The sequence below is a fragment of the Syngnathus acus genome, chromosome 6, assembly GCF_901709675.1.
Source record: "Syngnathus acus chromosome 6, fSynAcu1.2, whole genome shotgun sequence".
Taxonomy (NCBI): Eukaryota; Metazoa; Chordata; class Actinopteri; order Syngnathiformes; family Syngnathidae; genus Syngnathus; species Syngnathus acus.
The window spans coordinates 3,219,483-3,238,548 of NC_051092.1; the positions used below are offsets into that span (position 1 = coordinate 3,219,483).

At 45.3% G+C, this 19,066-nt stretch overlaps 1 protein-coding gene across 1 annotated transcript in view; it reads left to right on the top strand.

Annotated features, from left to right (window-relative positions):
* The window catches only part of otogl (otogelin-like), a 20,617-nt gene continuing 1,551 nt past the window's right edge, over positions 1 to 19,066 (top strand). The window contains exons 1-56 of the mRNA XM_037253298.1: positions 1 to 82; positions 229 to 241; positions 933 to 978; positions 1,274 to 1,352; positions 1,428 to 1,520; positions 2,264 to 2,418; positions 2,535 to 2,656; positions 2,740 to 2,945; positions 3,298 to 3,422; positions 3,495 to 3,601; positions 3,688 to 3,794; positions 3,920 to 4,045; positions 4,251 to 4,359; positions 4,437 to 4,483; positions 4,566 to 4,711; positions 4,924 to 5,050; positions 5,142 to 5,319; positions 5,398 to 5,522; positions 5,629 to 5,838; positions 5,998 to 6,166; positions 6,536 to 6,610; positions 6,840 to 6,883; positions 7,080 to 7,245; positions 7,658 to 7,765; positions 8,010 to 8,148; positions 8,778 to 8,912; positions 8,996 to 9,142; positions 9,489 to 9,608; positions 9,697 to 9,813; positions 10,613 to 10,769; positions 10,846 to 10,872; positions 10,950 to 11,129; positions 11,234 to 11,512; positions 12,171 to 12,288; positions 12,353 to 12,432; positions 12,568 to 13,088; positions 13,585 to 13,762; positions 13,850 to 13,992; positions 14,368 to 14,391; positions 14,484 to 14,576; positions 14,702 to 14,891; positions 14,974 to 15,191; positions 15,267 to 15,408; positions 15,537 to 15,722; positions 15,941 to 16,153; positions 16,245 to 16,349; positions 16,425 to 16,532; positions 16,691 to 16,792; positions 16,859 to 16,963; positions 17,049 to 17,089; positions 17,184 to 17,250; positions 17,374 to 17,549; positions 17,649 to 17,753; positions 17,850 to 17,969; positions 18,286 to 18,331; positions 18,892 to 18,963. Coding sequence (XP_037109193.1) covers positions 1 to 82; positions 229 to 241; positions 933 to 978; positions 1,274 to 1,352; positions 1,428 to 1,520; positions 2,264 to 2,418; positions 2,535 to 2,656; positions 2,740 to 2,945; positions 3,298 to 3,422; positions 3,495 to 3,601; positions 3,688 to 3,794; positions 3,920 to 4,045; positions 4,251 to 4,359; positions 4,437 to 4,483; positions 4,566 to 4,711; positions 4,924 to 5,050; positions 5,142 to 5,319; positions 5,398 to 5,522; positions 5,629 to 5,838; positions 5,998 to 6,166; positions 6,536 to 6,610; positions 6,840 to 6,883; positions 7,080 to 7,245; positions 7,658 to 7,765; positions 8,010 to 8,148; positions 8,778 to 8,912; positions 8,996 to 9,142; positions 9,489 to 9,608; positions 9,697 to 9,813; positions 10,613 to 10,769; positions 10,846 to 10,872; positions 10,950 to 11,129; positions 11,234 to 11,512; positions 12,171 to 12,288; positions 12,353 to 12,432; positions 12,568 to 13,088; positions 13,585 to 13,762; positions 13,850 to 13,992; positions 14,368 to 14,391; positions 14,484 to 14,576; positions 14,702 to 14,891; positions 14,974 to 15,191; positions 15,267 to 15,408; positions 15,537 to 15,722; positions 15,941 to 16,153; positions 16,245 to 16,349; positions 16,425 to 16,532; positions 16,691 to 16,792; positions 16,859 to 16,963; positions 17,049 to 17,089; positions 17,184 to 17,250; positions 17,374 to 17,549; positions 17,649 to 17,753; positions 17,850 to 17,969; positions 18,286 to 18,331; positions 18,892 to 18,963 — 7,219 coding nt within the window. The remainder of the gene's footprint in view (positions 83 to 228; positions 242 to 932; positions 979 to 1,273; positions 1,353 to 1,427; positions 1,521 to 2,263; positions 2,419 to 2,534; positions 2,657 to 2,739; positions 2,946 to 3,297; positions 3,423 to 3,494; positions 3,602 to 3,687; positions 3,795 to 3,919; positions 4,046 to 4,250; positions 4,360 to 4,436; positions 4,484 to 4,565; positions 4,712 to 4,923; positions 5,051 to 5,141; positions 5,320 to 5,397; positions 5,523 to 5,628; positions 5,839 to 5,997; positions 6,167 to 6,535; positions 6,611 to 6,839; positions 6,884 to 7,079; positions 7,246 to 7,657; positions 7,766 to 8,009; positions 8,149 to 8,777; positions 8,913 to 8,995; positions 9,143 to 9,488; positions 9,609 to 9,696; positions 9,814 to 10,612; positions 10,770 to 10,845; positions 10,873 to 10,949; positions 11,130 to 11,233; positions 11,513 to 12,170; positions 12,289 to 12,352; positions 12,433 to 12,567; positions 13,089 to 13,584; positions 13,763 to 13,849; positions 13,993 to 14,367; positions 14,392 to 14,483; positions 14,577 to 14,701; positions 14,892 to 14,973; positions 15,192 to 15,266; positions 15,409 to 15,536; positions 15,723 to 15,940; positions 16,154 to 16,244; positions 16,350 to 16,424; positions 16,533 to 16,690; positions 16,793 to 16,858; positions 16,964 to 17,048; positions 17,090 to 17,183; positions 17,251 to 17,373; positions 17,550 to 17,648; positions 17,754 to 17,849; positions 17,970 to 18,285; positions 18,332 to 18,891; positions 18,964 to 19,066) is intronic.

The following is a 19,066-nucleotide window of genomic DNA, read 5'->3' on the forward strand; positions in this document are numbered from 1 at the left end:
ATGAGCCTCAAGCGGACAGTGAGGCGGATTACTGTCATGTTGTTGTCTTTCTCCCACCTCCTCCTTCTTCTTCTTGTTGAGGGTAAGTTCGACAAGTTTTCATGATACATTTTCAAAACTATTTTAACTATACAGGCTTTAGAAACGATGTGTAATAAAATAGTTGAAGCACCAGCGAGTCACCGCCGTACTTGCCATTTTTCGTTCTGTTGTATATTTATGCCACAGATAGAAGTGAAAGGTAGGTACCATTTTAAAATGCTTCTTTACTTGTTTATAAGTTTATAAAGTTTATTTTCTTATCATTGTCTGGTTTGCTTAGATGCTCAGAATCGACCTTCAGGTCCAGAAGCAAGGCTACAAAGGTATTTATATAAATATATTTGCATTAAAATTTGATTTTCTTTCCATTTTTTAGTTTGGTTAGGTTCTGGGTTTCTTTCGTTTGTATGTTCTCCCAAAATAAGACTTAGAAATGCCCGAAATATTACAGCTGCATTTGTTTTTAAACCAACACATTCAAATAAACATGATAGAGAGCACAAAAATATTTTAAGTAAAAATTGCACCACAAAATGAGTTAAAATTGTGTTTAAATGCAGAAGCAGATAGAAAGGTCTTCGTTTAAGATCCAAGAATTAAAAGAGTTTGTTCATGATATGTGGTATGTCAAAAAATTAATATACATCTCCGTGTTCAGTTCTTACTTATTGGAACAGAAAAATTCACAAGTAAAATTATTGATGAAGATATTGGTATTCAAGGATGTTTTTCAGCAAGTGATTGTTTTGAATCCGGTGATGATTACACTTGCACTCTTTGCAGCCTGTTTGACAGACAGTATGTCATAAGGTGGCGTGTAAAGTGCGCTTAAACCTTCCCTCTCACCACTCTTTCCCGCTCGTGTGTGTTCGTGTATTTTATGTGTGCAGACGGGCTAATGCACTTCGAAGGAAACGGGATCTCCTCTGGGATGACGTTGGTACACTACACCGAAGAGAACCAGAGCAGGTCAGGGTGCCCAGAAATAAAAAAAAATGGCACACAAGGCTGTCTTTGTAACGTCAAGCGCATTTATACTTTCTCAATGGAACAATCTCTATTTCAAACAATAAAAAACATAATTTGAGGCAGTGAATGCTGCATTTTTATTGAACACTTAGGCCCATCATGCCGCGATATTTTACTGGTGATCAAAATGGTGGTCGTGGGAGGGCCGAGTATTTTTGAGGTGTAAAAACTTTGACTATCTCTGATTTAAACCACTGACCAGACGTACAAACCGCTCCATGCTGACGAGACTCTGTCACGCAGTGTCTTGCACAACTATACAGCCAGAGACTCCTCGTCAGGTGAGCACCAATTTAAAGATGATGATGATGTCACAGGAAGGAACATAGTCATGTTTTTTTTTTTCTCTCCATCAGAATATTGCAGCTGTCTCAATGGCGGCTGGTGTCAGGACGATGGCGTGTGTGATTGTACCCAGTTCCAGGCGCTGGGAGACCGCTGTCAAATTGGTGAGTAAAGTGTTAACACAAACGTGACATTCTCTATCAAATATTTATTCTTTGGTGGAATCTTAACTCCACAGAGGTTGAATAAAGCCAACTGGACTGCTCTAGTTTGTTGTAGTCGTTTCATCGTTAATCCAAATTTGAAAGAAATGGTTTGCATATGTTATTCTACACACGTGCTACTCCCTGGTTATTTAGCTAGTATTCATGAAATATGTATGCGCCACACCATAATTAATTTCCGCAGATCCCTTGCTTTCTATCCTACACGCACAGACCGAGAATTGTCATAAAGACGTTTTTAATCTGATCCGCGCACATGTTGGAAGGAGATATGGGACCAAGCTGAAGCTTGCAGATATGTTTTTTTTAACAATAACAAAGTGCTTTTTTCCGCCAAAGCCCAATTCTTTATAGTCGATTATTTTGCTAGATAAGGTTGATAGCTCAAGTAGCTGAGTTTGTGTAGATGGGGTAATCGTATATTTGATCAACTCATTTCCAGATAAAAAGTATCAGATGTAAAAGTGTGGCCTTTGCTAAGAAGATAAGACGATTCATGGTTTCGGACCCCCCAGAAATGTCAGCATTGTAAACTGTGGGGATTCAGTAAAGAGCTTTTAAGGTGGGCGAGATGTGGAAAAATAACCCTCCTCAAATAAACGACAGCCAAAGATAAAAGTGAGAATGGTTTTCACATTTTATTAATTGAATTTATGTCTTAAAATCTAAAACTGATCCATCAGTACCAAACCAGGGTCAAGACAGAGACGGGATCTGCAGGTCCTGGGGTCAGCACCACTATGAGACCTTTGATGGGATCTACTTTTACTTTCCTGGGACGTGTTCCTATATCCTGGCACAGGACTGCCACTCTGCAACGCCGCAGTATACTGTGTGGGTGAGAGAAAGCTCATAGAAAATCTTTTGAAAAAATAAAAACATAATATGGCTGACGATTTTGGGTCCATTCTGGCTTCCTCATGAATTTTGTCTTTCTCTGGCGCGTGTCTTCAGGTGCACAACAGCCGAGTGTGTGACGACAGTGTGTATACATGTCCAAGAGCTCTTAGCCTGCTTTTCCCAAATGAAGAAGAGATCCACATATCCGGATACTATGTCCACCAGGGAGGACGCAGGTATGTGATGTGCAGAGATGATCATGTGCTTATTTCGTAGAGGATTTTCAAAACTGAGGATTCCCGTCTTTGTGTATTTGCAGACTCAGCCTGCCTCACACTATCGGTGGCGTTTTTATTGAGCGGCTGGCCGATTACATCTTGGTGAAGAGTGTTTTTGGCTTCTCACTGGCCTGGGATGGAGGCTCGGGGATCTACCTGAAGATGAGCGAGGAGCACCGGGGATCCCCCTGTGGCTTGTGTGGAAATTTCAACCACATTGCGGGTGATGACCTCACCACCGCCCGCGGTAAGAGCTGCTATCTCATTCTCTTTTATTTACTTATCGTATTTTGTCAAACGTTTGGTTGGAAGCAACCATTATGTGAGAATCCCAGAGCTTGTTTGGACTTTTTTTATTCTTGCTCCCGCCATCCAACATGGGTGGAGCTTCGTGTCAGTGCGTCAGAGACAATAATGTCGAAAGTCGGCCATTTTGATTCAAAGCTACCATTTTGGGGTTATTCCAAGCCTCACTTTCTAACGAGCCAGAAATCAGGCTCAATTGGTATCAAATTTGATGACTATTAAAAGTATCCACCATGTGCCTTTTCATCACCGCTCATCCATGAGCACTGTATGTCACGCGTGCGTAATTTCAGGCATACGGACCGATGAGCCCGCAGTGTTTGCTAACAGCTGGGCAGTCGACCTGCCTCACGAACGAGCCTGTCCCTCAGTGGACGTCGACTTCAGTGGCCCGTGTGACTCTGAATCAGACATAGACGTAAGAACCCCATTGACTTCCAAAAGGTTTGTGTGGCTTTTGACTTGATTGCCATGCCGTTCATGTCTACAGGATGCCATCGAGAAATGCAGCGCTCTCCTTTTCTTCCCGTTTCTGTCCTGTCACGAGAATATTGATCCCAATCCATTTGTGGCCAGCTGTGTGTCTGACCTCTGTGTGTAAGTCACTCCACTGTTCTTTTTCTATGTTTACTGCGATCGCTCGGCTGCAGTCCCACATCACTTGAAGTGTTTTTCTATCGTAGAGCTGATGATGAGGAGACATTTTGCAGGGCCTTGGTGGAGTACACCCGGGCCTGCTCTCATGTGGGATACCCAGTGAGGGAGTGGAGAGATAGCTTTCCCTCTTGCAGTAAGTTCTCAGTACAACTTCCCACTCCTAACTCACCTCAGAGTCATCCATCAGTGAGTAAAGATGCTCCACAGTATTTCAGACTAATTTTGTGTCTTTATGTGTGTGTCAATCTTGATCTGTAGATGATGGCTGCGAAGAGAGCTTCGTGTATAGAGACTGTATCAGTTGCTGCCCTCCCACCTGCACCTTTGAAAAAGAGTGCCTCGGAACCAACCTGCATTGCCTGGACGGCTGCTATTGTCCTGATGGTAGTGAAGACAAGGAACTTAGTCATTTGTGTTAACTGCTAGTTTCTGAAGTGCCTCCCCAGCCATCAAGTGTGAAGTTGCACAACTAAGTAAATCTTCCTATTTCACAAACTGTGTCTGTGAGCAAGCCGTGTTTACCCAGGGGGGGGAACAAAAATCAATCGACTCCTTTGCTTGCCACTAATTCCAAATTGTTTTCCGTCAGGGCTCATTCTACAAAATGGAACATGCATTGCTGTTTCTCAGTGCCCGTGCGTTTACCACGGTTCGTCGTACGTGCACGGACACGTGCTTAGACAAGGCTGCAATACATGGTGAGCGTTGACATGTATTCTATTAAGAAAGATACATTTCTCCAACGTGCTGTTCAACGACGAATACTTTTTTTTAGTATCTGCATGGGAGGCGTATGGAACTGCACCGAAAACAATTGCACCGGTGAGATTTTCTGACCTTTTGTTAAGAAATCAACAAACCGGTGACTCCATTATTTTACTACTTGGATCCATCCCACCCTCAGCCGAGTGTTCGGTGATGGGCGACGTGTTTGTGACCACTTTCGACGGGAGGATGTTTCTCCAACCGGGCGCATGCCAGTACGTCCTGGCAAAGAGCCGCGGGAGCAGCAAATTTACCGTCACGCTGCAATACACGACCTGCACTGAGGTGCTCAAGAGATGATGTCGACACCATATGAGGAGCCATTGGGGGACATAAATCAGGATTCGCTCTCACATACACCTTTTTATGACCGACTCGCACAGTAATGAACCCGTTTGACTTTCATACAGAGTAATCCTGAATTATGTTCCCGATGACCCCTGATACGGTACGTCCACATATACATGATTCTTGAACCTCCCTTTTTATGTGAACAGAAGCAGGTGTGTATTCAGTCGGTGACGCTGGTACTGGAGGAGGACGTCGGTCGTCAGATCACTCTGACCAGAGAAGGAGGAGTGATGATTGGCGTCAACTCGGCACCCGTCTTGCCTTATATCGATGGTGGTCCTTTCACTCACATTGAACTATACAACAGAAGAGTTCTAAATCAAGTTAACACTTTCCCTTCATTTTTTTTTATTTGTTTGTGTAGACGCAATAGACGTGCGCAAGCTGACCTCGGTGTTCACCCAACTGAAGGCACGGGTGGGGTTGAGGCTGCATTACGATGGCCGAGGTGGGCGAGTCCATCTGCTGCTAGACAGCCGCTGGCGTGGATCGACGCTCGGACTCTGCGGGACCTTGAATGGAAATCTTCGAGATGACTTCCTGTCAGTGTGCACTTCACATGCCAATGAAGTCTGTTTTTATTTCATTTTGTATATATTCTTTTCCCCAACTGTGATTAGGTCTCCCGCTGGTATGATTGAGGGTACGCCACAGCTTCATGCAAACGCTTGGAAGGTCTCTTCAGCTTGCGTTGCGCCGGTTAACCTGCCCATTGTTGATCCGTGCGAGGTGAACCTACAGAATGGTAATTTGATTGAAGTGGAAACTCGGCAGACATTGTCTTCATCTTTTAATACATTTGTTGCACTTTTTTAAACATATATTTATATATTGCACGTGTATCTTTTCAGTATTTTATGCTACCCAATGTGAGGTGCTCCTGGGGAGTGTGTTCACCCCGTGTCACAGCTACATTGGTCCAAACGTCTACCGGCAGCAATGTCGCTACCAGGCCTGCCGCTGCGGGAGCACTTGTCTGTGCACGGTTCTGGCTCACTACGCCCTGCTCTGCTCCAAGCACGGCGTTGACATTAATTTCCGAGCGCACGTCTCTGAATGCGGTGAGTTGCGCGAGCCGCTGGAGTGAGTTTAATCTCTGTGGAGATTTGATAATGATATCTCTGCATAATTATAATATTAAATTAGAGCTTATGGGATCTTTTGTTTGTTCGCAAAAAGTAGGTCATGTCTCCCCTCCCCTCTTGGTTGTGTACATTTAGGAGTGGTTTGTCTCGGAGGGATGCTGTACCACTCTTGTGTGTCGTCCTGCGGGCGGTCCTGTCGAGCTGTGTCCAGCGTAGAGATGTGTCACCCCGACGACTGCGCTGAGGGGTGTGGCTGTCCTGACGGCAGTTACTATGACGACGTGCGTCAGCGATGCGTGCGCCTGTAAGACTTCTCCAGTCTCCAGTGGAAATAGGATGTGAACACACGCCTGTTTTAATCACGTTTTGTTTTTTAATGTACTACTATGACAAAGCATTTAAAACATCCAATATTTTGTGCAGGACTTTTGCTTAATAGCTGGAGCCTTTTTCCAGCTGACCAGAGTTGAAGAATTTTGCAGAATGTATTTTCATATAAAACGTTTGCACTCATAAGCTTGCAAGTTACTGTGATTTATAACCTGGAATTTAACTGAAAACATGGGAAAACCACATCGTATATGTAAAAACTAAAAAAAAAGAACCAACATCAGTAACAAGGATGTGTTCATATCAGGAATGGTCATGAGCTTGTAATTTCTGTTTCTGGCAGGGCCCAGTGCCACTGCTACTCCATGGCTGGTGTTTCTCAACCAGGCGAGGTCGTCTTCAGCGCCACTGGACCCTGGTGAGTCACAGCTTTCGTGCTTGAAAAAAGGAGAAAAGCATTTTGGCTGCTCGCCCACTTGCATACCCACGCCACATTAGAAAAATAAATACAGTGAGCCATATGGGACCGAGTCCTGACAAATATCGCAAAGATTCACAAACAATAGATTTTTTTTATGATTGCCTCCATTAATTGTGTAACTATTAATGCTCTTGGGCTAAACTCTCCTTTCTGCATTTTCTACCAGCCTGTGCAGGAATGGGAAGCTGGAGTGTGTGCCAGAGGAAAAAGGTAACCCCGCTCCATTAGCGCTCCCCCTTCCTTCGAGTTCTTGTTTCTTCCAACAACAAAGTGCTGTTTCAGGCCAGGTCTCCCTGGCTGAAATCAAGCTTATGTTCGTAGACCTGTAGCTTTTTTCCCAGGATGACCAAGTGTAGTTGGTGAGAAGGAGAGAGGCATTGGTTTACCCACGTCTCTGTGTGTGTAGAGCCAGACAGCCCAGAGATCGGGCAGTGCCCCACGGGTAAAGTCTACCACAGTTGCGCCGAACAGAGAGGCGGCGCGGCCTGCGCACCGACGTGCCGCAACCTAATGTTGAATGTCACCTGCCCGCCCAACACGCCTTGCATCCCGGGCTGCATCTGCCCTCCTGGGTAATTATTCATTAGTGTCAGAAAGGTCCTTACGAGTACGTCGAAATAATAACAATTTAAAAAAAAAACATTAGCGCAATTTCAGCTCTTTTGGCAAATCGCTGACAAAATGATCTCATTAAAGAGATTAATTTTCAAATGTATGCAAGTGGATGTGAGCACAAAAGGACGAAAAACCCGAGGCTGTCTGTGAGATGGAGACGTAATTAGTGGGTAGTCATCTACAATGATTAAAGCCACGGTGTACTTAATCAAGAGAGAGCATGCTGCGTATGCTTTCATCTTCAAGATCTTCACACTAATATTAGTACCGTGTTGCGCATATCTGTCTTTCTTCCTCACAGAATGCATCCGTGTCACTACAATCCGGTTCTGAAAATATATTTGTATGCTTGCTATCTTCTATTTACAGGCTAGTGCTGCACCGTGGGGAGTGTTACTATCCCGAGAACTGCCCTTGTGTCTGGCTTGGCCTGGAGTACCTCCCTGGAGAAACTGTGGAAACGTCCTGTTATAAATGGTATGTCAAAGACCCTCCCGGATTGGCTTTTTATTATTCTCCTGATGAATGAACGGGGCACCGCAGAATGTCAGAAAAGTCATCCATTTTTGTAATCTCGATATCCTGGTGCAAATGTATACAGTATACCTAATTTTGTGTTGACGCTGCCATTAGGGCAAATTCCTACTAAGGAAGTAGAAGTGTACGAGGTAGATGGATGACACTATTTTATGATTTTTTTTTTGTGTGTGATTCTCCTCAGCGTGTGTCACCGTGGCTATTTTAACTGTAGTTATTCACCGTGTCCAGCTGTGTGTACCGTCCACAGCGATAGACATTACCACACCTTCGACGGCCTGGAGTACGACTACCACTCGGACTGTCAGGTCCACCTGCTCAAAGTAAGTGCGGCCTTTGCCATTTGAAAAGTGCATTCTACGACATTGGGATGTGGTTCCGAACCGGTAAATTGCAGAATGGCTTGCTCTGAGACATTTTCAGAAATAGTCGGATAGCAAAATAATTAGCTGTTTTAATTTCACACTTGATTACAGCGAGCCAAAGATTTGTATACGCGTCCTTGAAAAGTACATTTTTAGTACCACTTTAAGGAAGTCGTAGCATCGCTCACCGGTTTTGACCAAAGGTGATTTTACTCTGATAAAGAGCAGCCAAGTCTCTGTTTTTTTTTCTCTTTTTAATCAGAGTAGGTAAAGGCGTGTGTATGAGTGTACTCCTTTGTTTTGTGCCTTGGTAAAGCTAGGCAAGAATTTAGCACGACAAAGAAACCAGTGTTCAGCCCAAACCTCAGGGCTCATATGCTCCCAGGGATATAGAATTAGAATGGCTGGAACAGGCGTGCCGATTGAGACCTGACAGATCTGCAGACCACCGTGCGGTCCCGAACAGAGTGGGTCCTAGCAGTTTAATTACGCTGCAGTATTTCCTGAGTGTGTAGAATCCAAATGTCAATGTTAGGTGATTTCTCAAAGGGGATTTTGTTAATGAATGACCTTCATCCTTTGCGCAGAGTTCAGGAGAAACTGAAGTATCCATTGTTGCCCAAAATAAGGACTGCTATGAGAGTGGCATTGTGTGCATGAAAACACTGGTCATACATGTGGGACTTACCAAGATCTACTTCACGGACAACTCTGGCAATCCTGTACACGCTCACACAAACTCATAAAAAAAAAAAAAATTCAAATCTATGCAAAGAAGACATGTGATTGTCACTTTCCCATGCAGAGCCCATCCACTGTGGTGGGTCGAGAGTCGGTGTTCAATCTGTGGAAAGCCGGCTTCTACACCGTGGTCCACTTCCCCGATCAGGACTTGACCATCCTCTGGGACCGTAAGACAACGGTGCACATCAGAGCCGGGCCTCGGTGGAAGGTTTGCAGCTGTCAATCATTTTAAATTAGGACAGATTTCATAGTCCCTCTGACTGCTCCTGCATCCCATCGTTGGGACCTGGGGAAGGCATTTTATTGGCAGTCAGTCAGTGGGGCTATCAAGCCTTTTCCTCCACAGCGTGATCCAGCCTAGCTACATTTAGGGCAGACAAACTCTGGATGGGGCCAGTAAATTAGCCTCACTGTTACATAACAGACGCACTTGCCCAGACAAATAGACGGCTACCAAAACATGTTTATTTTCATTTGACAGCCAACTTTATGTATCCGTTAAAAATGACATTTTCCATTCTATTTCCCCTTTAAAGCAAATTTTTTTCCTCCAGGGTCTTCTCAGCGGACTTTGTGGAAATTTCGATGGCGTGACTGTTAACGACATGACCACGTCCAGCCACATGGAGGTTAACAACGCGCAGAGCTTTGGCGATAGCTGGGCGCTGGGACAGGTACGAACTCTCACGTTTGTATTACCCCACAGACACACCCCACTCGCTATCTTGCTTTCCATCATTCTTGCCCCTTGCGTATGTGTAGTGCCAAAGTGACTACGTTGTAGAGCGACCGTGCGAAGCTGACTTGGGGAGACAGCCGTACGCCAAGAGGGAATGCGCGCTCCTCTACAGCGAGGTTTTTGCATCATGTCATAATGTGGTGAGTAGGGATGCAGTAGTAACTGTAAATTAGTATTTTGACTCAAATAATCTCACACGCACAGATTGAAGTTAATGTACGGTTTTTACATGTGTGGCCAGTAGATGGAGTCCTATATTTGCGCACATGAGACCACAGCTCCACAACAAAGCACAAAGCCCAGAAGGGTTGATGTATTACAGTGCTTAGTAGAGATGAGCACATATAATTGAAGAATGCCCAGATGCTGATTAGAAGATGATTGATCATGTAGTGCACATCATATGATGCTTGTGTGAGCCTGACATACTTAAAGAAAAAGGAAGTTAATAACGAATCAAAATACAAAAAGAGAATATTTACCAAAACAAAGAATTAGAAAGTGTTCACATACTTTTTCTTATTTTTTCACAGTTGAGTTGAGCTGTCCTTTGAACTAAGGCAATTTTTCGCGCAGGCATATTGACTCTGTCATATTGGTTACCCGATCCCTTCTGTGCCGACCCACAATTCTTTGTACTGATATCTCATCGCTGATCTGAATTATTGACAACTCCTCTAAACAAGGCCTCCCTTCTATCATTTACCCCAATGGAGACAGAGGGATGGTTCCACTTGCATGAGTCAATCAATCATTTCAAACAAACAATCAGATTTTATCTACAAAATGTTTCATACATTAAAAATGCATCGCAACATGATTTACAGAGAAAAAAAAATTCAAAGTAGCAAGTAAACAGAAACCTCATTACTTCATACTAGTGAGAGTGTTTCTGTCCAATGCGGTGATCTTCATGAACATGACTTGCCTCCCCTGTAGGTGGATGTGTCCTGGTTCTACAGAAATTGCCTAACTGACACTTGCAACTGCGACCGGGGGGGCGACTGCGAGTGTCTGTGCACATCCATCGCCGCCTATGCCCACAAATGTTGCCAGCACGGCATCGCCATACACTGGAGGTCGCCCTCTGTGTGTCGTGAGTTTATAAACACACACTCCTACAAATCACATGATGATTGTCAACCATGTCTCGAAATTTTTCTTCATTTCAGCCCAGGATTGTGAATACTACAACCAAGGTAAATCCATATAAATAAATGTAATCGCGGCTCTTCCTTCCTTCCTTTGGGATACACTCCTGTTATGTGCATCTTAGCTCTTGGCGACGGCCCGTATTCCTTAGTGAGCGCTGTCCACAATAACACAATGATTGGAGTGAATCGCACCAGTGGATCAGTGTTTCCTTTGGTGAGAGACGCGTCAGGCCATTCGCCCGCCCGGGGCCTCCTCTTCAACTTTATGGTCACAGCAGGCCTGCACAGGAATAGGACGTCACGTAAGCAGGTTCTACTATAGTCTAACGTCCAAAGTGGAACATGGGAAGAAACGACGGAGGGGAGAATATTAAAAGCCGAAACACTCGCATGTCTATCTCCCCAGGCGTCCCTGTGGTGTCACTAGAGTCAGCGGAGAGACCCAATTTCTTCATTGTGGTGTCGGGGAAACGATGTGTCCAGCTGGAGCGCTGGAGTCGAGGGGAAGATTTCAGACGGCGGGCGACATTCATCCAGCATCAGGGGCTGTTTCTCCCCGGTCACACCTCGTTTGAACTCGCCAACCAACCGGGGATCTTTCTGACCCTGACACGCACCGCCGCTCGAGCTCTGAGATATGACACCTCTGGCGCTTTCAAAGCCAGCAGCAGCTTCATACTCGAAGGTGTGGAACATGTCTGTAACACTCTTTGCTGGAAATAGTCCTCGATGTCAGGGGTTACTAAACTTTTTTTGGTCCAGGTATCCTTTTCAGGAGAGAGAGTTAAACAAGGACCTCTTTTATTAGAACGACTCAAAACGCATGAGAGTTATTTACTCAAATGACATTATTTCTAAAAAGCTCAACCAAATTATTTATGAGCTCTTTAATAGAAAGAAACTGAACCAAACTCAATGTAATTCACATCAACATTTCTTTTGACAAGATTGTTATGAAAACCAATAAACAGAGCTCGCCTTGAAAAACCCCATCGAGTTCTTAAGACGAGTTCATTTATGTTACCTACATCAATAGAATGATGGGATTTCTGACTAAGATCAATTACTCACATCATTTATATAATAATTTAGAATAGTGAAGAAAAAGGTTTGTGTCAAGTCACTATGATATGAGAACTTTAAATTGGCCCAAAGCAAAGATAGGAACAAATAATTGGTTCAGTCCCCATATATTGCCTTGCACTTTTTGTAAAATGCCACAACATATAATTTATTGATGGATGTACCCCCAAGTTATCGTCGTGGACTCCAGTTTGGCTGCTCTGCATTTATATATATACACACACATCAGCACTAACCAATTTGCTGCTCTCTTCATGCAGAGACTCATTTTGTCATCCCCTACCGGATGATGTGTGAGTGGCGCTATCTAGCCTGCGCCAGCCCTTGCGTGCGCACTTGCACTGACCCAGATGCTACACGCTGCAACTTTCTGCCTCTGTAAGAGCTCCGCCTCTCATGACGCACGCTCCACTGTATTTTAACGAGATTTTAATCGTCACAGGGTTGAGGGCTGTTTCCCACGATGTCCCAAGAACATGGTCCTCGATGAAGTCACGAGCAGATGCGTCTACTTGGAGGATTGTGAGTAATGCTTTCAATGGAACATCTCAAGTTGAACAATCCGTTTTGGGGTGCTGGGCAAACTTTGAATTTGACCATTTCAGTGAGATTTGACAACTCTTCAAAACTATTTGTGATATCACTTGTCCTTTTCAGGCGTGACTCTTCCCCCGACTCCCACCCCCTTTGCGTTTGTGACACGGCCCGACGTAACGACAACATCGCCACCGGCAACACTTTCAACAACGAGGCGTACGACAACCACAACGAGCACCACTCGGGTCCTCACAACATCTTCAACCACCATCAGGCCGTCCACCGTCGCCACTACTTTCAGTCCATCTCCGCCAGGGATCCCCAGCACTACAACCCCCCTCACACCAACTCAAACACCCTCAACTGCTCCCACATCGCCCCTCATTTCAACTCCTCCAGCTACTCCCACCGCTAGCGTTACGGCGCCATCAACCTCGGTGACGCCACCTTCTGTCATCTCCCCTGGAACTAGTGCCATGACCACATCTACTCCTCCTCAAACTCAGCCCACCGAGGCAACCTCCATGCCAAGTGGCACCGAGCCAGTGACTGCAGAAGTATCGACAAGTCAAGATACCTTCCAGACAGAAGAGGAGGCGTTGACCACCTCTCCATTCTTAATGCCCACAACACCCTGTACTGTAAGTGTTACGACATCTACCAGCACGGCCACACACAGTGTGATGATTTTCTTGGTTGTATTTGGAGACACAAAATAGTCACAATCCTCCTTAGAATCAAGATGGAGCTGTCCTGTCCTGTCCTGTCCTGTCCTGTCCTGTTGTTTCCCTTCTCACTTTCCTGGCTCCCTACCCCTGCCCTATTCTCTCCTATCCCGTGGTCTTGTCATATTTGCTACTTCTCACCTACCCTCTTCACAGGAATTGCCTGACTGACGAACCCTCTTCATTTCGTCCCCTCCTGCCTGACTGACTACCTCAGTACTGTCCTATTCAATCTTGTCCTATTTGGTAGTGTATAGCATACTGCCTCATTCTAGTAAATATTAAAATGAAAAACACTGTAAACTGAAGACCCCCTGCGGTAGCGGTTGCACTTTGATCTCTAAAAAAAAAATCTCTGTTCTTTCCTCTCCTATTTTAATTGTCCATACACCTTTGCCGCATTTCCCTTCAGCCTCCATACGTCCACCGTATCAACGAGTGCGCGGAGCTCATTTGTTTCAACGGGCAGCTGCTGCTTTACAACGCATCCCTGCATTGCCGCTCCAACACCACCCGACCTCGATGCAGCCTGCTAGGCCTGCCTGTCCTCATCAACACGGACCCCTGCTGCCCACAGTGGCGTTGCCCTTGTAAGCCGCGTCGTCGCTCATTGATATACCGTACACCGACGGTGCAGATTTAACAAGACGGATGATCAAGAGCGGCTCTTTTGCCAGGTCGTTGCTCTGTGATGTCTGACCTGCGCCTGATCACGTTCGATGGCAATAATGTGGCCTTGTATGATAACGGCTCCTACATCCTGGTTAAGCTGCCGGGAGAAACCATTATTGGCACGGTAGAGAAATGTCCAACCAGCCAGGTAATACATAACATAAATTCAGTAATTGTTCGCAATGAACCTTCCACATCATGTCATAGTCTCATAAAAACATTACAAATTTTAAAGGTGACATATTATTATTTTTTTTTACAATTTTAAACACTTAGTTTTAAATACATAGTTGTTCACAGGCTGGGGTGATGACATTTGCAAAACTTTGTAAAGTCAGATATAAAGATCTACAGTCCTTGAATAAATACAAATTTCTAAAGACAAATCTTTCTTTTTTTCAACATGTACTCTATATAATTGGAGTTGTCTAAGTAGTCAATCCTATATTCATATTTCAAATTCTCATGTTTTTTGCGACAGTCTGGATTATTATTCTTAGGTTGTTTTTTGTTTTGCTTCCAGAGCGCCAACTCAATCAGAAGACCTGTGAGTGGTACATGCACAGCTTTGTTCCATTACGATTGCTTTGTTTGTTTGTTTGTTTTCTAAAATATGCTTTCATTTTCTTTTCCCCGCAGAGTCCAACAGGTGGAACATCTGGTCTGTGTTTGAAGAAATTAAATATCACAACCTCTACTGACCGTATTATTCTCAATCGACTGGATCGAAAGGTGACCCTCTGATTTTAAAATTCACTTTATTCCATTTGAAGATTCCCAATTTGCAATTTGTCATGGAAAATATAAAAAATAAAGTATTGCATTTTATGAAGATGCTCCTTTATGTGCATGTTTAGGTGACCGTGAACTACAGGCCCACCAGGCTGCCATTTTCACTCCACTCTCTTCACGTGGAAGACACTGGCACTATGTATCTTATCAAAACACCTGGCCACATCAGCATTCAGTGGTATCACAGCACAGGGATCATAGTGATGCAGTACACCATCCCAAACGCAGCATCTGTCCCAACTCGAGGTCTTTGCGGTGAGTGGCAGCAAAGGCCTAACGGGGGAATCAACACGAGCTGACATTTGGATATGACCCCCTTGTCAACCCGTCATGGCAGGTTGCTGCGACGGCAACCCGGAGAATGACCTGAAGTTGCCCAATGGCACGGTGGTGAGAGAGGTGGGAGACATGATGCTCCTCCTGCAGGCTTGGAGGCTCCCCGTGCCCGACGAAAGCGAGCACACTCGCAGGGTCGGCGACAACTGCACCATCGGGGACTGCTCCAGCTGTCTCTCCATGCTCCATCAGAGAGCATTTACACCGTGCCATAACAAGGTGTGTCATCAATCTTAATGCGCAGCAGTTAAAAAAGAACACATGAATTTGACATCGCTTATGTGTGTTTTGCAGGTGCCCCCGGATCACTTCTGTGACATCATGTGGGCGGGCGACCTGCACTACAAGGACCACCAGTGTGACTTCCTGGCGGCGTACGTGGCTGTCTGCTACACACACCAAGTGTGTGTCAGCTGGAGACGACACCATTTCTGCCGTGAGAAGACACACTGGCACGTTTTTATAAGAAGGGCTGAATCATAATATTTCAATTAATTTCAATGTGGGAAATTGATTTGTAAATTGCGTTGCAAGCATGGTCAAAGATCAACATTCCTCCGGCAGCTCTGCGGTGCCCACCCGGTAAGGAGTACCGTCCTTGCGTGAACACCTGCGCCAGCATCACCTGTCTGAACAAGGACTACTACGAAGAGACAGCTTGCCCCTTTGTCCGGGAGGAGTGTGTTTGCCGGAGCGGGACCCTCTTGCATCGAGCCGATTCCCCGCACTGCGTGACTGAGGATCGCTGCGGTGAGTCGCAGTGAAAGACAAAAAACATTTTCTGTCATCTTGGGGGTACATTTTGATTTGGGAGTGGCGTAGTGCACCAGCCTGCAGTTTGTAGATGGCTTTCTGATCATGATGCTGATCATGGAGATGTCAGAACGTTTTGAGCCAGAGGCAACCACCAAAAAAAACCTGGAAAAGACCACTTTGCTCCTCTGTGAATTCCCATCTGGCTTTTATAGCATGCACTGACAACGAAGGCAGGCCCCGGGCCCCGGGCGAGGTTTGGAACGGCTCCGCTCAAGGCTGCTGCCTGTACAAGTGCATGGAGAACGGCTCCGTGCTGGCCGTGGAGCCCGACTGTGGCTTTGTCCCAACGCCAATGTGCGAGAGGCAGGGAGAGTACGTGCTGGATGTGCTGGAGGAAGGCGCCTGCTGTCCCAAGAAGATCTGCGGTGAGGTCAAGTGTAAAAAAAAATCACAATTAGAGGTTTTATTATGATATGACTCAAAGAAACAGTTTTCTCACCATGCCCTTCCATCCAGATTGCAACATGACCATGTGTGACAACGAAGCGCCGGCTTGTGTCGACGGCGACCGACTGGTGATCGGTTACAGCGCCCTCTCCTGTTGCCCGGAGTACAGATGCGGTGCGAAGAAGCATCATTGTGTTTGACATGCTTTGTCCTTAAAACGATGTTGAATTTGTCACCCACCTTCCGCAGAGTGTGACCCTGCAGCGTGTTCACCCGCCCTTTCCCCTGACTGTAGGGAAGATCAGTTTTCAGTGGAGATACGAGAGGAGAAACTATGCTGCTATTCTTTCCTCTGTGGTAGGCCGGATATTTATTAAAAACCTCAAAGGAGACATTTACTCCATTTTTTTTTTTTGCTTGCACAATTAAAAAAAATCATTATAAGACTTAATAAAACATTGTCTCACTTTGTTTATTGCAGTGTAACTATATAATGATTTGTTTTGTCTGCGCAGTGTGTAACCCATGCTTGGAACCTGCGCCAGCCTGCTCGCATGGAGAAATCCTGGCTGTGGATCTGAACACCACCCACAGCTGCTGTCCACAATACCTTTGTGGTGAGCGCTGCCGCCATACGGCATAAACGAAAATGTTCTTTTCTTTTTATTTCTTGTGTGTTGTAGTGTGTGATGTGAACAAGTGCCCCAAATTATCCACGAGCTGTGCACCGAGTCTTACTTTGGTCGAAACTACTCCTCCAGGCTATTGCTGTCCGCAGCAACGCTGTGGTACATCAACACTTGAATTTCAAGCTTGTTCTTTATTTTTGTGGCCAAACCTCACACATTCTACTTTTGCCTCTTTCGCTCCTAGAATGTCAATGTGAGGACAGTGCTCTCCAAGTGTGCCAGCTTGTAAGTAAGCCCTATTAAAACCAACTCCAAAGCTTGGTTTTGTTCACACGGAGACAGCAAAATCGCTTTAGTCATGGCTTTTATCCTCTCTCAGGGGGAGGTTCTATTCGAGGTCCCGGATCTTAGCAGCGGCGACTGTAGCTGTCCTCGACACACGTGCCGTATGTGAAACGCAAGCGCAATGTGGTGCCAGTCTCTCCTGAGATCTCCGCCCACATGCTAAAAAAGATTTTTTGCCCTATGGTGTTATTATTGATTTCATGCATGTGTGTGTTTGGCTTTAGAGAAAGCGGAAGTGTGTCTTTTCCAAGGGGTGACAGTGCTGGGACCCGGCCAGTCCCTTGTTCAATACTTTGAGGCCTTGTGCTACACTGTCCATTGCCTGCACCGCAGAGATCCAAACACGGGCTTCTACGCCATGGAAATCACGTCGGTCAATTGCTCCCAACAATGTGAACCGGTATGTACGATAAACTGTATATTTAATGTATTTTCATAGAACAGCTTCAATATTTAAGAGGGGTAAAACACAAGGCTTAAGTACTTTTCTTCCCAACAGAACCAAGTATACGCATCTTCCACCGACCCCCAAGTGTGCTGCGGCTCCTGTAAAAACGTCTCCTGCTTGTTCACCAATGAAAATGGAACGACAGAGATTTTTGCCGTGAGAGCAAAGAAAAACTGAACAACATTGCATTTTCTTTTTTTTTTTTTTTTTTTTTAAATGTGGAATGAGTGGAATGGGTGTGTTTGTGCGCAGGCGGGGAGCTCCTGGGTAGAGAACTGCACTCGTTACGACTGCTTGGAAACGGCGGTGGGAACCGTGGCGCTGGCCTCCAGCGTGGTTTGCCCACCTTTCAATGACACAGAGTGCATTCAGGTATGCGACCGAGGACAAAATGGACAAAAGTATTGGGACAACCGGCTTTAGCAAGTCAAGCAAAATGTGAATTTTTATCCGTCACACCTGAGAGATGGTTGGGAAAAGAAATATAATGACTTTGATAATATGATTGCACAAGTGCGCACACCTTCATGATTGGACACGTGGCTGTGTTCTTAATGAACTAATCCCATTCAAACTCAGTGGGAGTCGACCCACAACTGTCATTTAAAGTGCCTCAAATCAAGTTCAGATGTTCAGACATGGTCACAATCAAGATCAGAAGATGAAATATAAGATTCTCTACTTGCAGAGTGGCGGTGTGGTACAGAGCTATGTGGACGGCTGCTGCAGGACATGTGAGTCCCTGTGTTTATTCATGCTTGAGAGGGGTGAGCGCCTTGTTGCCTGACAGCAGATATGGGCTTATTGGCAGAATTTTTTTTTTTTGGCGTGGGGTGCGCAGGCTGTTGTAGCAATTGGCGATCAATCCTGATGCTTGGCCTGTTTTCCATTTCCCCACAACCTGCGGCTTTTGTCTGATGATCGGCACCTGGAAAAAGTGGAAGTTATAATCATCTGTGCATCAACACTGTAATGGTACGCTTCGGGCGGTTGCAAGTGGATTGTTTCTTCACCGCTTGCCTGCTTTGACCTTGCAGTTGCTCTGCGGTGAGGATGCAAGCTGGTGCAGAGATTCAGGTGTTCTAAAGTCATTCTGTGATTTGGTTTTATTATTATTTATTTTTTTTGTCGGGGAGGTGAGGAAGCAAAATCCCTGTGCATGTGATCTGAGCTTGGCTTCGTCCTCTGTTTCTGTGCCATGTTGATTTCTTGATGTCTTGTTTTTTTTTTTTTTTTAATTATTGTTGTGTTCTCCCGGCGCTTTCTTTCTTGGCTGTCCTGACGATTCTACCAGGTGCTGGAGCGGGTATTTTACCCCTTACCTTTAATCCCGTAACCCCCACTGGTAGTACTAACTGTGACACAGGTATGTGCTGCTTGATATAAGATAATGAAGCCCCACGCAAATTGATTGATTTCCAGTGATCGCACATTCAGTCCCCATTGTAGCCAAGAATAGTGCAAGCACC